The sequence below is a fragment of the Atractosteus spatula genome, chromosome 4 (assembly GCF_055471065.1).
Source record: "Atractosteus spatula isolate fAtrSpa1 chromosome 4, fAtrSpa1.hap1, whole genome shotgun sequence".
NCBI classification, from domain to species: Eukaryota; Metazoa; Chordata; class Actinopteri; order Semionotiformes; family Lepisosteidae; genus Atractosteus; species Atractosteus spatula.
The window spans coordinates 67,349,389-67,365,702 of NC_142709.1; the positions used below are offsets into that span (position 1 = coordinate 67,349,389).

A 16,314-nucleotide genomic window follows, 5' to 3' on the forward strand; every position below is an offset into this window, starting at 1 on the left:
TCAAAAGACTGTTCTCACAAATCCATCAACACTTTTTACTCTGCGAGACTGTGGAGTACCGGAACAGGAGCCTTAATATGTTATTATATAAATCCATCTAAAATCGCTTTTGCGGGAAAAAAAAAACAGAATCACCACAACAAAACAGTATTTTGAGGATAAAAAATGTGCACTACTTTTTTCCGAGGTCTCCTTTACTCAAAGGAAGGTTAAGGTATATTTTCTTGAATTGGATTTGTCAGATTATACTTGCAATGTTACTAGTGTGAAGGAGAAAAAAAACGAATACCCAAGTCATTCATCTTTGGCAAACTGGATGGAACTAAATCACCAATTGTCTTCTGGAGATGGTAAGTTGTTTATTGAGATGGCTTGATTTTAGTTAACGTATTCAAAGAACTTGAGCATAGACATTAGACATGTATCAGAACAAATGCTTTGATATTTTTCATTTTATTTTCATTTTAAGAGGTTGAATGCGTTTCAGCGTCGTCCTGCTTGTATTAATGAACCACACCACGCAGTACATCTCTTAATCTCTTCGTGTTTAAATGGTTTGTAAAGATCCTCGCCTGCTGTGCTAATTGCTAACATTATTTAATTATTTGGTTTTCAACGTAAATTATTTTAAACTATCCAAATTACAGAACAAATTCGTACTACAAATCTATAAAGTACAGATGGATTGACTTGGAATAACCAGAGCTACAGAGCAAAAATACAGTGTAAAAGTGTAAAAAAAACGGCATAATAAAGTCTGTATTTTTTTTTTCGTAGTATGGATTTATTAACACGTGTTTAAAATCCTTGGTAATTGACAAATTCGGAGAAGAAACATGGGACAAGCTAAGGTAATTTTCACATTGATTTTACAGTTCGTCTACAGTAAGTAACTCTTTCCTACACCATACTGTGAGTCTTTGATGACCTATAATTTGCTCGATGGTAATGATGTCTTAACTGCTGCTTTATTGAACAACCAGAAGGTGGCGTAGATGATATTCATTATGCTGGTTAATCGCTGATGTACAGCACAACACAAATTCAATATTGTTTTACGTTTGTGTTACAAAGTACCAGTAAGATAATTTTTCAGGGCCAAATATATTTACGTACTTTGTCTGGCTAAAAGGATACTTACGTTGCTGAAACCATAGTTTCACCTTGTAAAGACATTGGTTGCTTGGAAGTGCTGATTTTATCTGCATGACCGTAAACAACTGGACAAAGATATTTGCTTTTTTATGCATCATGATTGTTGGCTGAAATTTCAGATAAAATTTGATAAAGCTGGTTTGTCTCTTAGCTCGCCATACCTCTTCAATTCCTTTAATGCCTGCTGGCAGTGCAACACATTTCCTCATGGGATGTAAACTGTATATATATATTTATTTTAATAAAAATTATCTTGCTGTTAAACAGTATAATGTATTACAAATAATGACATAGTGACATGGCATCTGTGACAGTTGGAGGAAATGATAACATTTTCTTCAAGGATCTTGCAAATTGGAAAATATAGGTTTGGCAATAAAGAGCGTTTTGAGTGGTTAAGACACAGTGCATCAAATATTAGCACTGTGTTTTTTTGTCCATTGTCAATAGAAACAACAGTTTTAGGTTATGAAAGCAGTGTTTTGAGAATTTGTGTGTGATAGCTTCAGTTCATGTAAAAAAGTATTGTCAAGAAAAGTTGATTTTGATGACTGATATTATGGGGACCATATGTTTCATTACACTTCAGGGAAAGAGAAGATGCATTTAATACATAGGTTTGATTAAATATTCATTGAATTTTTTGTTACCTTTATATATGTCAGATTTTAGTTTTCTTGATGGCGTACATCTGAGAACATTCCTTAGCATTCACAAAACTATTACAGGTTTGCCTAATAGACTAATACTTCATTAGCACTTTAACAGGGAATATTTTGTAAATAACTGTGCTGATAAAAAGCTGATGTGTTATTTAACCTGAAATCACCAAGTACATTTTGTGGATTTTTTTTTAATTAAGTGATTAATTTACACAAAATCCATGTATTAATTTTGAAAGCCCTGTTCTAAAAAATGAAGCAGGAGGTTGAAACATGATTAGGCATTATTGTTATCCTTGCTAAGGCACATTTAAAATGGATTGCGTGGCCTTTTGAGTCGATCAAAGGAAGAGTATTTAGTTCTAATTTAATTTCCATCAGATTATTGTAGACAACTAAATAAAGTATTGTGTTAAACAGTCAGAAATAAAATGAAACATAATTATGGCAATTAGTTGCTGCACAGCTTTGACTCATTTATGAGGGATTACCTCATAAAAGGAGTACACATTTATAAAAACTAAACATCTCTTGATGTTGTCTTTTACCTTAAAGATTACTCTGTATTAACATTTTCATTAATGAAATAGTACAATAAGGACTCTTAATGTGGCATTAGCTAGCAAGATTATTGTTCTTTTAACAGGTCGTTTTCCACACATGGAAAGACAATTATCAGTTGGTGGTACAAAGCTTTGCAAAATATTAGACTGAATGACTCAAAGATATAAGTATATTCCTAACCATTTTCATCATGGACAAAATCTAGACTCTGAATATTTGTAAAGTATTATGGACAACAGCCATCATGTTTTAAAATCTCATGGTTAAAGGAAGGAGCTTACTAACTGGCCACTGCTTTGCTATTGAGGTGGAACCTTTCATTAACCAGATAAGGGCAGCGCTTTGACACTTTATTGAGTACAGGCCAGGTACAGAATAGTGGTCAGCATCATAGTGTTTGCTTTGTTTTAGCCTTTCTTTTGCATTACAGGCTTGAAGCTGGGGTTCAGGATACATTTATGACATTTGAGGTGTACAAAGATGACATCACAATGAGATTAGTAGAAGAGACCTGCAAACTCTTGGGTAAGATGGACACAGTTGACAGGGCGATACATTTGACTTAATCTCTGTGTTTCCTATACATTACACCTCAACGTAAAATAAACATTCACAGCACCTGTAACAGACAGCAAAAATTAGGGGTTGCTCTGAAGAACCTCCATTAAAAGGGAAACTGTGTTACGAATGGAGCTTAAAACTCCAGCATCTGATGAGGGGGAACCAAAATTGTGCATTGAAGGAATGGTATGAATATTTGTGTTTGGAAATAATTGCTCTACCACATTGGCCATTCCAATATAGTGTATTTCCAAATATGAGTGAGAAACAACAACATGTAAATTCGAAACGTTTTTGACTCCTGCTCAAAAAATAAACTTCAAATGTTATATTGTTTAACACAATATATTCTTCCAATGGGTCTTATTGTAAGTTTCAGGTATAGTTTCAGCTGTTAGAAATACTAAAGCAAATGAGTACTTGGACTTTCTCTCACTCTTTCTTAAAGATGTTGCACCCGATGTCGTCCTGAAACAGTTTGGGGAGTATTTCTTTGAGTTTTGCAAGCGATCTGGCTATGACCACATGCTCAGGACGCTAGGCGGAAACCTTTTTGACTTTATCGAAAACCTGGATGCACTACATAGCTACTTGTCCCTCTCTTATCAGGTACGTCAATGCCTCACATGTACAGTGATGTGAAGAGATGCACTTAGTACATCAAGTACAAACTGGGGGTTACATCAGCTGGTCTGGTACCAGTTGATGTCTTCAGTGTGTGTGTGCTGAATTGAGAAATGCTCTCACTGACTTTTCCGTATGAAACATTTTGGGCCTTGAATTGGAATTCTCTGAACGCACCTGCTCGTAATGCTACTTTTGATCTTTCTGGCGATAGGAACGTAGTAAGAGTTAAATGTTTAAACACTACATGTGAAAAGATAACAATCACTAGATAAAACATCCAACAATTTGTTTCAGGACTAGAGCCCTCTGTCATGTGAGTGAAACAGACATCTGTATGTAAGGGCTAGGCAACTGGTTTGAAAGAAATGAGCAGATTGTTTCACTGATGGCCCAACAGGCACTTCGATGCCGAGTGTAGTGAAAAGCTCTATCTTTACTTACTCAAGGGCTCTCCTATTCACCCTTTTTCCACTTGACCTGTTTTACATTTTAGGAGATGAATGCTCCCTCATTCAGAGTGGAGAAAATCGAAGATGGCACAATGCACTTGCACTACTATTCCGATCGACGAGGGCTGTGTCACATTGTTCCAGGTCCGACAGCTAAGTGCCTCTCTCGTCCAGGCCTGGAATCAGAATATCAGCCCTCCAGTCAGTTGCTAACTGCTTGCCCAAGGCCTTCCACTTGCCACAGAATGCTTTCTTGCATTCAGTGTAAACCCAGGGGCAAATCTGGATTTTTATTAGATTATTTAAATTTCATTTAATTCTATCTTAAAGGGGCACACTTGACATTTTGAATGCATTAAGAAAAAACAGACACTCGTTCAAATTGAACTTCATTTTACACATTTTTTTCTTTCAACTTTCTATATCTGGGCATTTTATTCATTAATATATAGCTGAAACATTACTCAATTAACTCTTAAAGCAAGTGCCTTCCTTTGACGTCATCCTGTCAAAAGACAATTTTTTTCTTTCTGGATGTGCATTTTCACATCCCCTTTCTTCTGTTTTTGAACAGGCATAATTGGAGCTGTGGCAAAAGACTTTTTCAACAGCGAAATCACAATGGAAATAGTGAATCAAATGGAAGAAGAGGAAAGGACGGGGAAGAAGGAACATATAGTTTTCCTTGTGACTCAAAAACCAGCCTTTACAAACAAGAGACGGAGCAAATTATCTGCTACTCCCCAGTACCTCGCAAACTCTCGCCGACAAAGTGAAAAGCAGTTGAACAAAGAGGTAATTAGTGAATGTCAGAACCTTTGCACGGGGCTTCACAGGCCAAAACTATAGTCTTTTTGTTGTGCGTTATATGCATCTGTTTTGTAGCTCATCCCACTGTGCTCAGTTTAAAACACACAAGAAGACAACATCTGAACACACATTTGGGCAGACCCACATTTGCTCATGTTTACCATTTTATACATCTTTGGATGAAGGCCACTGAAGAAAATGACACAAAGTAAAAGAATCATCATCATCACAAGCATGTTGGATCAGGATAAATTTAACTTTTTTATCACCATGTTTTAATTCCGCAAAATACAAGACCAAGTCCTGCTTAGAAAAATAGCCCACTCTAAATAAAAGTGACCCAACTCAAGCCAGGTCTAAATAGCAAAATTCAAAAGTTGATTAGATTGCATAATTCCCCAGTACTGACTGGATTAAAATGTATTTGTACAGTATCTGTTGCCACATATCTAGTAAGCCAATAGATACATTGACCCTATGCTTTTAACTAAAGCAGTCCCTAATGTTGCTGGAACTAGGCAAAAAACACACATAAATTGATCTGCCTGACACCTGGAACTAGAAAACAGGCTCTTCTGTTTTGCAAGGGGAGTGATACATCTAGCTAATGAACAGGCATGTCTCTGGCTGTCCTAATGGTGGTGTTGATTACATTTTTGTTAACAGCCAGGAATCTCCCCCGAGCTGACACATTGATTTCAGTTGCAGTTGACTGATAAACATAAATCAGGAGATGTGATTGCAGGTCTTTTGCGATATGAAGTATGAAATAACTCTGGAGATGACTGATGCTTAATTAATCAGGGGAGCTCAGAGCAGCACATTCCTCTGGAGGTGACACATGGGAATTTGCAGATCGAACCAGATAAAGCCGCTGCCTGTGGTTTCTTTTGCACTTGTGCAGTGTGTGTAGATAGAATTTGTTTATAATCAGTGATCTTTAATAGTTAAGAATTTAAGAAAGCTGTGTTGAAGCACAGCTGTGCTGTGTTGAAATGGCATAAGAGATTTTTTTTCTTGCAGGCATAAAAGGAAAGATGGAGCCATTTCAGGGTTTATTAGCTCGGGCTGGAGTACCAGCCAAAACCAGGTGCTAGATATTTCATATCTGGTTCCTTCTTATGAAAAACATCAGTTGACACGCATAGAGTTATAATATACTGATATACGGTTTTCTGATTTTGGGGTTCAGGAACAGCTAAAAAAACAGAAATAAATCATGAGATAGTGCTGTGCAAAGCTGCTTTTAAAAGTTTTATAATGGCAGCCCTTACTATTAGCCTTTCAAAGTACCAAAGTGTCATCTATCCATTTCAATAACCTCCTAGTCTAATACATGGCTGGAGCTGGTGCCTTACCCAGCAGACAAAGGGCACAAGGCAGGATATGCCCAGCCCATCACAGGCTTTATTCACATACTTGCAGGGGACAACTGAGGGGCATCAATTACCCTAGACAACATGGCTTTCGCCTGGGGGAGGAAACCCAAGAAGACCCACGCAACCTTAAAGGGAACATGCAAACTTCGCCAGGCCAGGCCAGAAAAGCCCCAGGCCAGAATCAAAACCAGGTCCCAGGCCCACAGTGAGGCAGCAGTGCAGACCTGTCAAAGTACCTTTGCCCGTGAAAAAAAGCTCCACTACATTTCCTTCAATCCAAGATCCAAGGACACTGATGTCCGATACTTTGAAAAATCAGCTCCCAGATAAAATCAGGATTTTCTTTTTCATGTTGGGTTTTGCTTTTGTTTAGGATATTGAAAAATCAATGCACAGAATCAGAAGCAAAGACAATCAGACCGTAGCGTGTCCCATGAAGAAAAACCACTGGGAAACCGTCAGAGGAATTGTGAAGCTGGGCAAAGGTTCGATTTACTTCTCATATCAACTTCATGCAAAACATATTAAACATGCATCCACCCAGGACTTTCTCCAGGACCTATAGAGGGTCACATGAGCCAGAGTGTAGCACAGCAGACCCAGGGCACAAGCGGGAAGTACCCCCTGGATAGTAGTCATATATATTGCATAATTGGTGGGGAAAATATAAAATGGTAATAAAACTGATGCATGAATACATTTACTGAAAACAAATTGACATACTGTATTTTGACAACAAAAATAATTAAAATTGGAAATGGAAAATGGAAACAGTAGAAACAAACAACTACAAAATGAAATAGTACAGAACCTGCAAACATAGCTACAACTTTTAAATGCTTTTCTATATTTTGTATGGCGATACTTTTGTCTTATTGCTGTTCTTTATTTATTGTATGTAAAAACTGAAAAAATTAGGCGAACCAACCATTTTATAATTCCGTTTACATAAACCCTGATCTGAATGAAAACAAAACTTTGCACACCAAAGGTGCATTGTCACAAAATTTCACCCCACCCGTGTGGTAGTCCTGAACTCAAATCAGCTCTTCTTTTCTAATTCTAGGCAAACTCTTGAGAGGATTTGAGCCCGTTTATCCAGAAACACTGTGCATAGATTTAAAAACATTCTGTAATGCTTTCCCCTTCCACATTGTGTTTGATGAGGAGGTAAGTCACTTTGTGTTGCATTAATAGAAAATTATGCCAATTTAAAGATGCAGTTGCAGTGTAGTATGTGTAACGTGTCTCCAAAGGGCACCTTGCTTATTGCACAATGCAAATTTTGCTTAAATAGTACTAACTGGGTCACATTTGCATGTAGTCTTCATGGAAGCTACAGGCTAATAGCTAGCATAAATAAGGCTTGCTCTTATAATTCTCTTTAATTATGATTAATTTGCATGCGTCAACCACTATAAAAGAAAAGAATAATAAAAAATAAACAAATCTGGCTGTTGAAATACATTTACGTGTACAAACTGTAAACTCACATTGCCCATTGGGAGTTGGTTATGACAGTATGTTTGGTTTTTAATTAACCACAAACTGCTTTTCCAAACTGGCATATTGTATACATACTGGAAATTATCATTTCAGTTGATTACTCCTTTGGTATTGATTAGTTTATTAAGTAGTTATTAAAACACGCTCTTACAAATAGTATTGTGAGAGAAAGACAGTTAGAATACTATAAGATACATTTACTTACATGTATCACAAAAAGTCTGATAAGAATCTGCTCTTCAATTGATTTGTGATATTTATTAAGCTACAGGGAAAATATTTAGATCTTTTCTGAACATCTAATAAATGTATGTGAATGAAATAGTAAAGATGGCCCACATTATCTCTTAAGAACCTTTAGAACAAAGAACAGGAAAAACCGCAATTGTTTTCGTGCTGGTTGTTTTCAGCTCAGGGTGAAACAGGCAGGAGTAAACATTCAGAAGATTGTTCCTGGACTGCAGACCATGGGCATTCATCTTGACCAGTATTTCACTATCATCCACCCAGAAGTGACTTTCACCATATCCAGTGTGAGGAAGTTCATCAACAGCCAATTTGTCCTGAGAACTAAAAGAGATATGATGCCTAAATCCTGGAGGAGGTGCCCAATGTTAGAATTACGAGGTAAAAAAGACATCTAAGATGTAAATAGGATAGAATAAACATAATGTTTAAACTTTTTCATGTATTCAGATATGTGAAAAGTGTGTTAACTGTGGGTTAGTTAGTAATGAATAAAATTAATAGAAATCCTATATCTATTTGAGCAAACAAATGCTTGAGGAGCATAGTTGAAACCAGTCTTCACAAATGCCTGTGACATAAAATGATTTTAAAAATCAAAACAGTGCCCTCCAAATTATTCCAGTCCAGGAGGGAAATGTGTGATAGTTCACAAAATTAGAGTAATTGGTATTATTTTACTATGGCCCTTGACAAGGAATGAAGGTTAATGGCACACTGAAAAGTAAAAAGGAAATAACTAAAAACACAACACTTTGATTGTGGGAATTTCTTCAGGTGTGTGGGAATTAGTGACAGAGCAGGAAAATAAGCATAAGGAAAACAAAGAGAGAGTGAAAATTGGAAGGGGGATATGAAAAAGGAAGTCAAAGGAGAGGGAAATGTGGGACACCCATTCCAGAGTAAGTGTGGAAGGCATCTTGGGATAAAAAAGCTTGAAACCCATATGTTGACCTAAGCTGTTGACCTATATTAAATCTGCATTTTCAGCAAATTAATTCTTAAAATGTCCATGTCCTTCCTAAATCCCATCACTTTTTACTCAACTACTGAGTTAGTACAATCTTATTCAGGTTCCACTGAGTGGCACAGGATTCGTGTAACAAAGTTTTGATATTGTATCCCTTGGGCTTCTTTTATGTTTTTTTCATGGACAAAGCCACTAGAAACCACAGAAGCTTTGAAACGCGGAAAGTCTTTGTACAATATGGCATATATGTATATGTATGTTTCAGCTGGGAGTACCGATCAGGAATTTTCTAGTCTTGCCTGAAGCCTATTGTCCAGCCTGCTGTGTTGTGGTTGCTTATCCAGGCCAGATGGTGTGGATGGACTCTTTGCAGAGCATGTTGTACCTGGCCTCCCCACTCCTGCGGAGCCTACAGGAGCTGGAGGAGAGGCGGATGCACATCTCCGACATCGCGCCCCACGACGTCACCAGAGACCTGATCCTCCTCAACCAGCAGAGACTCGCGGAGATGGAGCTGTCCAACCAGCTGGAACGCAAGAAGGAGGAGCTGCGCATCCTCTCCAAGCACCTGGAGGAGGAGAAGAAGAAGACGGAGGCCCTCCTTTACGCTATGCTGCCCAAGCACGTTGCCAATCAGCTGAAGGAGGGAAAGAAAGTCGAGGCAGGTGAATGACACTGGCCTGAGAGACAGGACACATCATCTCTAACGTCACACGGTGTCTCATCCATATTGCTGAGCACTAAACTAAAACAGCCACTGGATTTGATTTAAATTTTAGTACAAAGGATTAGACATATGTATTAATAAAAGCTGTTTAAGTACTGTATTCCTTTTGGAATGATCATACACTTACAGCAGTAGTACAACCATCCTTAAACAAAATTGGAACACTTTACTATCTTTATTTGGAGGGATGACAATAATACAAGCTTGCAGGACCTTGAAGACAAGCCCTCATGTGTTATCACAGTTCTCCTCACCTGGCATGGTAGCTCTTGGCTTTATTAGGTAAATCTGCTAAGCAACAGTGCACCTGTAATCTACACATTTAAATGTGACAAAGTCTTGAATGAAATTAATGTATTTTTTCCTGACCGTACTAAGTTGAAGATATGTACTTTGTCCTATTTTTCAATTACTTTGCTTTTGTACTCAAATTGCCACATAATTTTGTGTGTAAATTGTGCTGAATTATGGGAGGACATCCCAGCATCACGCAGGACGCCAGAAAGCTAATCAGTAGATTGTTATCTCACACTGGAAACCTAGTCTCCTTCAAACACAATGCTCACCTACTCCCTGACTCCAATGAAAGAAACAAGTTATCCATAAGACTATGGTCTAATAATCTCTCAAATGTTCCACAGAAGCCTACATATTTGATGAGATCTGGGATATGTTAGCTCCAGGCGCCTGCAGCAATGTGTCAGTCAGCACATGAAAAGCAGAATTGTGGCTCCACTTTGAAGCACAACACAGACTTCAGCACAGTCAGGCGGTTTCTGGAATGGAGTGCAACACATTCACAAAGGGTACACTATATAAAATGTGCATAGTATTGGAAAATACATTTTTCCAACCCACCAATAAGGTTAATATATTATATGAAAGAGGATTCCTATACTCAGGTTTAGAATTTTCACATTTTTAACTTTTGCAAGACATATTCAAATCATCAAATTCCAAATCATAAGGACTGACTGTTTCCAGTTGCCACAGTGTGTGTAGTTTAAAATGTCTTGTTACAGACATGCTACTGTTTTTGTGAAAAAACTCCTTAGTTTTATCACTTTAACTGCTGTGTCCTCATTTGTCTCACTACCAATGTGTCATGTTATATTCTTTTGAAATGGCATTCTATAAAGGCTTTTTCTGCTAACAAGTGTAGTCTTGAAACCACATGTAGACGCATCAAAAAGAAAGAAAAATAGTGCTACCTGTTCACATTGGCGACTAGTCATACTTGCTAATGCTGTATTATCGTGTATTTTTGTTCATTTGTTGAGAGTTGTATAAGGTATTATACAGTTGTTTTCCCCCTTTTCAACAGGCGAGTTTAAAGAGTGTACAGTACTCTTCAGTGATGTTGTGACATTCACAACCATCTGCTCTGAGTGTGAACCAATTCAAATAGTCTTCATGTTGAACTCCATGTACCTCAAATTTGACCGGTTAACCACTGTTCACGATGTCTACAAGGTATGAATTCAGCTAATATTTCTTTAAATCAAATCAAGTTTTTCAACAACCCATGTTTTATATAGCTCCCATTTCTTTATAGGATTAGCTTAATAATTCGTGATTTAAAATACTGTATAGGTGTGACTTGATTTCTTGCAACCATTAACTGTTTCAGTTTTATTGAAATTTTATATAATTATAATCAAATTGTCCCAGAGTCTCAATATAATCCATTTAAAAATTCTTAAGGCATTTTGTGCTGTGTAGCAGCCTTAGCAGTAAAAAGAAATTCTTACGGACCATGCTTTAAAATGGAAATGATTAGGAATAAAACACAGTCCTAAAAGTGCTTTGTCGTAGGTGGAGACCATCGGAGATGCCTACATGGTGGTTGGAGGGGTGCCTATCCCAGTGTCTAGTCATGCTGAACGCGTGGCCAATTTTGCACTGGGAATGATCATCGCAGCCAGAGAAGTGACAAACCCAGTCACAGGGGATCCTATCCAAGTAAGAACTGTGAACAGGAGCAGACTTCACACTCCAGAGCTTTGTATTCCAGTCACTTCGCTCTAATTCATTTTCAAACCATGCTTCAATTACAGGTGACCTTTAAAATCCTATCACTTCAACCACCCAACCCCCCCCCACACACACACACACACACAGACACAGACACAGACACAGACACAGACACAGACACAAGATTAATAGTATTGCTTAGGTCTTAATTTCCTCATTTATTTTCATGCTTTTATTGGGTGACATGCTGATCAGAACTAAGCCTTCATGTTACATTTGGTGGCAGATTAAGGATCCCAGTAGGAGAATCCTGATCTGGTGGAAAATCCAGGACCAGCAGTCAGCGGGACCTCACCTGGTCTTGTCGAGAACTCAAAATCCGGTTTCTGCTGCAAGTGCCTCTCTGGTCTCAGTGGGTGGTACCCATGCCACTGAACCAGCTTTTACAAACCAAAACCCCACATGGTTACAAAGCACATTGTACTGTGGGAAGTGCCATCCCATGGACAAGCAATTAATATACTGATCCTTTGGTTATAAAACATTCCCTGGCACTCATCACAAGAGTTGAGCTGTTAACTCCGGAATGCAAGGTGTTTTCTCACTGCTCCATCTGACTTGCTGTGTAGTGGGGTCACTGGTGTATACTGCCCGCTGAGGGTGTTACATGAAGTGGGACCCCTCCTATATGAGAAAAAGAACTTGGGATCCTTCGGGATGAATGGCACAGAGCTCTAAGTAATACTTATAATTAACTTGGTTTGGGGCTGTAAAACAGTGCTCTTGGTGACAGTTTTGAGTGATCTAACCCCCTACTGGGATCTGGAGATCATGAATAGCATGATCATGTGGTTACCATTCACGGCCTGTTACTGTCAGGATCGCTGATTTTGCAGTTTGTCTACTCGTGTACCCGTGAGCCCGGTACGCTGTGAGATCAATCAGTTGTCTTTTCCGGACGGACGCCGACGTGTGCGTTTTGTTTTATGCCCTCCTCAGATTAGGGTGGGCTTGCACACCGGGCCGGCGCTCGCTGGAGTGGTGGGTGAAAAAATGCCTCGTTACTGCCTGTTTGGCGACACGGTGAACACAGCCTCACGGATGGAAAGTCACGGCATTCCCAACAGAATCCACCTGAGCCCCAGTGCACATCGGTAAGAGGCTGCGTTCCTGCCTGCTGCGAAAACCAGCTGTGTCTCGGGAGCATTTAGTGCTGTTCAGATCATCCAGTGGGAACGCATGGTGTAATAGCCATGACTGAGATAATGATTTGGGTATTTTACCATATCAAAAATGTAAAGTCCTCATTTTCCTGGGGGATAAATTTGTAACTGCTATTAATTTACTGAGGACTGGGCACATTGCCCCAGAATTTGTCCCTAGGGAAAATAAAATGCTCAATGTCTAAAGGAAACAAGAGGGTAAATGCTTGTTTTTTTCAGGTTGTCTTAAGAAGATAATAGTATCAATTCACTTCTCACCTCTAAAATGTTTGTGGCGTGTTATTGATTCCGGTCAGTAATACCTGAGCCCCTTTTTCCCATGATGCAATCTACTCACTGGCAGTCCAGGTGAAAGGTTTTGGTGTGTGACATCACCTAGCCAGGTCATTCTGCAAGTGTATAAAAAATGTGTAAGTTATTATCATGAAAGTAACACAGTCACAGTAATACAATATACAGTCTACACAGACAATAGTCTGTAAAAATGTTCAGTGTTGCAAAGATTATGATTGCAATGGCATTGTATGCATCAGGGAGAACATAAAAAGCATTCCGGTTGAAAAACTGTTTTTTTGGTTAAGAACTTTTGTCAAGAAGTCTCTTCCATCTCCACAGGAGAAAGGTCAAGCATGGCAGGAATGTTTTTAAAGGATCTAGAATGTGTAATTAATCTCAAGCACTCTCTAGTGCTTGGTGAACCCCATTTGATTAAACTTCTCAGCCTACCCTCTTGCTATTGTGTCATGATTTAGGTTAGGGTCACAATCTGGGTTGAAGTACAGATCTAAAAGGGGCTATAGTCGTCTAAGAACCTATTTCTCTGTTTTAGTTAATGAAAAGAGAAGGGAAATTACAGTATACAGTATGTATAAATTTAAAAATCTGTTTTACATAGAGACACTCCCTTTTCTATTTTAATCATTTAATATACCATATGATATTGCCTCAATACTCTGTACCTACATTTGATTATGAGTAAAGACATGTTGATGTTTAAAGAGGAACAGCAATGCTATTTTTATATTTCAGGGTTAAAAAGAATCATCATTGATCAGTGCATTTCTAACCACAGTAAAAGTAAAATGTACACAGTCACTTGGAAAAACCTCCAGTTTGTATCACAAAATATATGAAATTTCCAGGTATTTGCAGCCCCATATTCTGCGATTCAAAACTTCTGGCGACACGATGCACCCCTATGACATTGTAAACAAGCAGGCTTGTGAATACATCTCTTAACCCAATAGAAATATTGCGCTCAACTTCAAAATGATTTTGTTGACAAACACTACTTACTTGTTAACTCTGCATGCAGATCACATTGGAACATTTCTGTGGTGAAATGGCTGCTGCACAACCTGTACTCATTCGCTCGTACAACGCATTACATCAGTCATTACAGTGACTAGTGAGCAGGAAGGGCTGCTTCACATCGCAATTCATGGGAACTCTTGCTCTTGTTGGTGGCAAGACCAGGAGTTTGGGACGACACGGCGATTTACAGAACTTTCACAAAGCTCACGATTTTGTGCTTAATTTGAAATTCGTGACATTTTTCTATAGCATAGGTTTATTTACTTTTTTACAGAGATTTCATAACTGGCCTGAGGAATTGGGACTGCAGTTCCCCGTTTAAGAAAAACGACCCTTTTGCTGCTAAACATCTCTGTAAATAGAAATAATGTGAAAACGGGAACACTGAAATTCTTGTTTTTAGTATTATCTTATTATACAAAACTTACCCGTGGAGTTGAAATTCTTGGAGTCTTATTGATAAATCCTATCATGGAAGCTCAAATCAGATAGAAGCTGTATTTTAACATACATTGATTTAATTCCTATTTCTTTTTTCCTTTACAGGGCATTGAAGGATAAAGGTTTTAAAATCATTGACCGAGGGGAAATTGAAGTGAAAGGTAAAGGGAAGATGCACACCTACTTCCTGGCTGGAAACCTCACAGCTACCGACAGCGAGATCATGGGCCGACCATTGAGAGAATCGGACTCTGGCCGGGAATCTGCCCAGTCCTTCCATGAGCTCTCGCGGGAGGCTTTAAGAAGGCCGGGAACTCAAGGTCTGATACAAAACAGTACAACTTTTTACCAGCACGACATTTGGTGACTTGCACAAACCTCAGGTCAAATCGAAGAATTAAAAAAATACTTAAATTTATGTGTGGGAAGGCAGTTTCAGTAATTAGTTGTGTTTATGACCACCAGTGCACATTTGCACTGGTCTGTGCCTCTCTCTGTCCTCAGTCCAGGGAGTTTAGAATGACAGGCCATTGACGTCTCCAATTTGTCTTTAAGGTATACCGAGGCCTCTGAGCAAAGACCGTCGCCCCACTGTTGCCATGAAGTACTCAGACAGCCCTGCAGAAGCTGAAGTTCAGCCTCCCACTAAAACGTTCCCGAAGATTAAAAACCTGACAGGTATTCTTATTGGAAAAATTCACAGTCGTTTTGATCCTCCGGCCTCATTTTGTTCTTTTATTTGAGTGTAAATGTGCCAACAGGTACTGTGTGGAATTTGGTCAAGATAATTTTAACGACCCCTTTGTGTGCACGTCGCAATGCTGATTTGGTTTGCTTTAGAAGAGTGTTTTAATTGTGAACATCGGTTTGACTGTGTTGTGCCTTGTTTGGTTTCCCTGCTCTGAGATTCTACAGCCAGCCAGTCATTAAACACGGAGATGGCAGGAAGGTGTCAGAGACATTTTTCATCCATGTACCTTGATTAGAATATATCTAAGTGACACGTTAAAGCACACATTCTTGTTTTGTGTGAATTCCCATTCTCCTGAATTGACTCAGTAACTTAGTTACAGTACATTACTCACCAAAGAGATGAATTTGTTTACAGGCAAAACACGTGACTCAGAAAGCTATGGAAGTCTCCACAGCGACCAGCAGTCACGAGATGACCCTTATCAGCTTTCACTGGAGACAGCAGTGCCAGCAGCCACAGAACCAGGCACCAGCAGATCTGGCAGCAAGCGAGTGAGATCAAATTTCTGTGTGCTGCTGTAGTCTGTATGGAAAGTAGGTTTATAAGCCTTGAGCTTTTCTTTCTAACACTGTGAAAAAAGGCTTACAAAACTTCCACTAAAATCTCGAGCACTCCAAAGACTTCTCCTACAGTTAAAAGAAGCAGCTGGAGTAATTGTTAATTGTGCAGTAGTGAGTGTTTTCTAGATTTGGGATAAAACTGATTTGTAATTTCCAGCCACATCAAGAAATTGTCTTCAAGCATTATTTTCATGGAAAGAGGAATTACTTACTTGGTGGTTTTGAACTTTCAAAGTTCAATTAGTCACAGGCCTGTGGGGAGAGTTGAAAATGTTTGGACAGATGACAAACTCCAAGAGGAGAGACTTTATATTTTGGGGAACTTTCTAAACTCAGCTATACACAGATTGGTGTAAAGGACTGTTATAGCCCTGGGTCTGGAAATTACCCTA

At 38.7% G+C, this 16,314-nt stretch overlaps 1 protein-coding gene across 1 annotated transcript; it reads left to right on the forward strand.

Annotated features, from left to right (window-relative positions):
* The first annotated feature begins 299 nt into the window (after positions 1–299).
* LOC148836935 (putative guanylate cyclase soluble subunit beta-2) lies at positions 300–15,883 on the forward strand. Its single transcript, XM_088912799.1, has 16 exons — positions 300–350; positions 778–851; positions 2,812–2,906; positions 3,391–3,551; positions 4,063–4,162; positions 4,593–4,813; positions 6,581–6,692; positions 7,274–7,377; positions 8,124–8,340; positions 9,274–9,594; positions 10,981–11,129; positions 11,472–11,618; positions 12,630–12,784; positions 14,714–14,928; positions 15,164–15,286; positions 15,717–15,883. The coding sequence occupies exons 1-16, from the start codon at positions 348–350 to the stop codon at positions 15,881–15,883; spliced, it is 2,364 nt and encodes a 787-aa protein (XP_088768925.1). The 5' UTR covers positions 300–347.
* Positions 15,884–16,314: the final 431 nt, after the last annotated feature.

Excerpts from the sequence above, each read along its gene's own strand:
- LOC148836935 (XM_088912799.1), top strand. Across the intron at positions 2,907-3,390 it reads AGAGACCTGCAAACTCTTGG|ATGTTGCACCCGATGTCGTC; the intron begins GTAAGATGGACA and ends TCTTTCTTAAAG. Across the intron at positions 12,785-14,713 it reads CTGAGCCCCAGTGCACATCG|GGCATTGAAGGATAAAGGTT; the intron begins GTAAGAGGCTGC and ends TTTCCTTTACAG.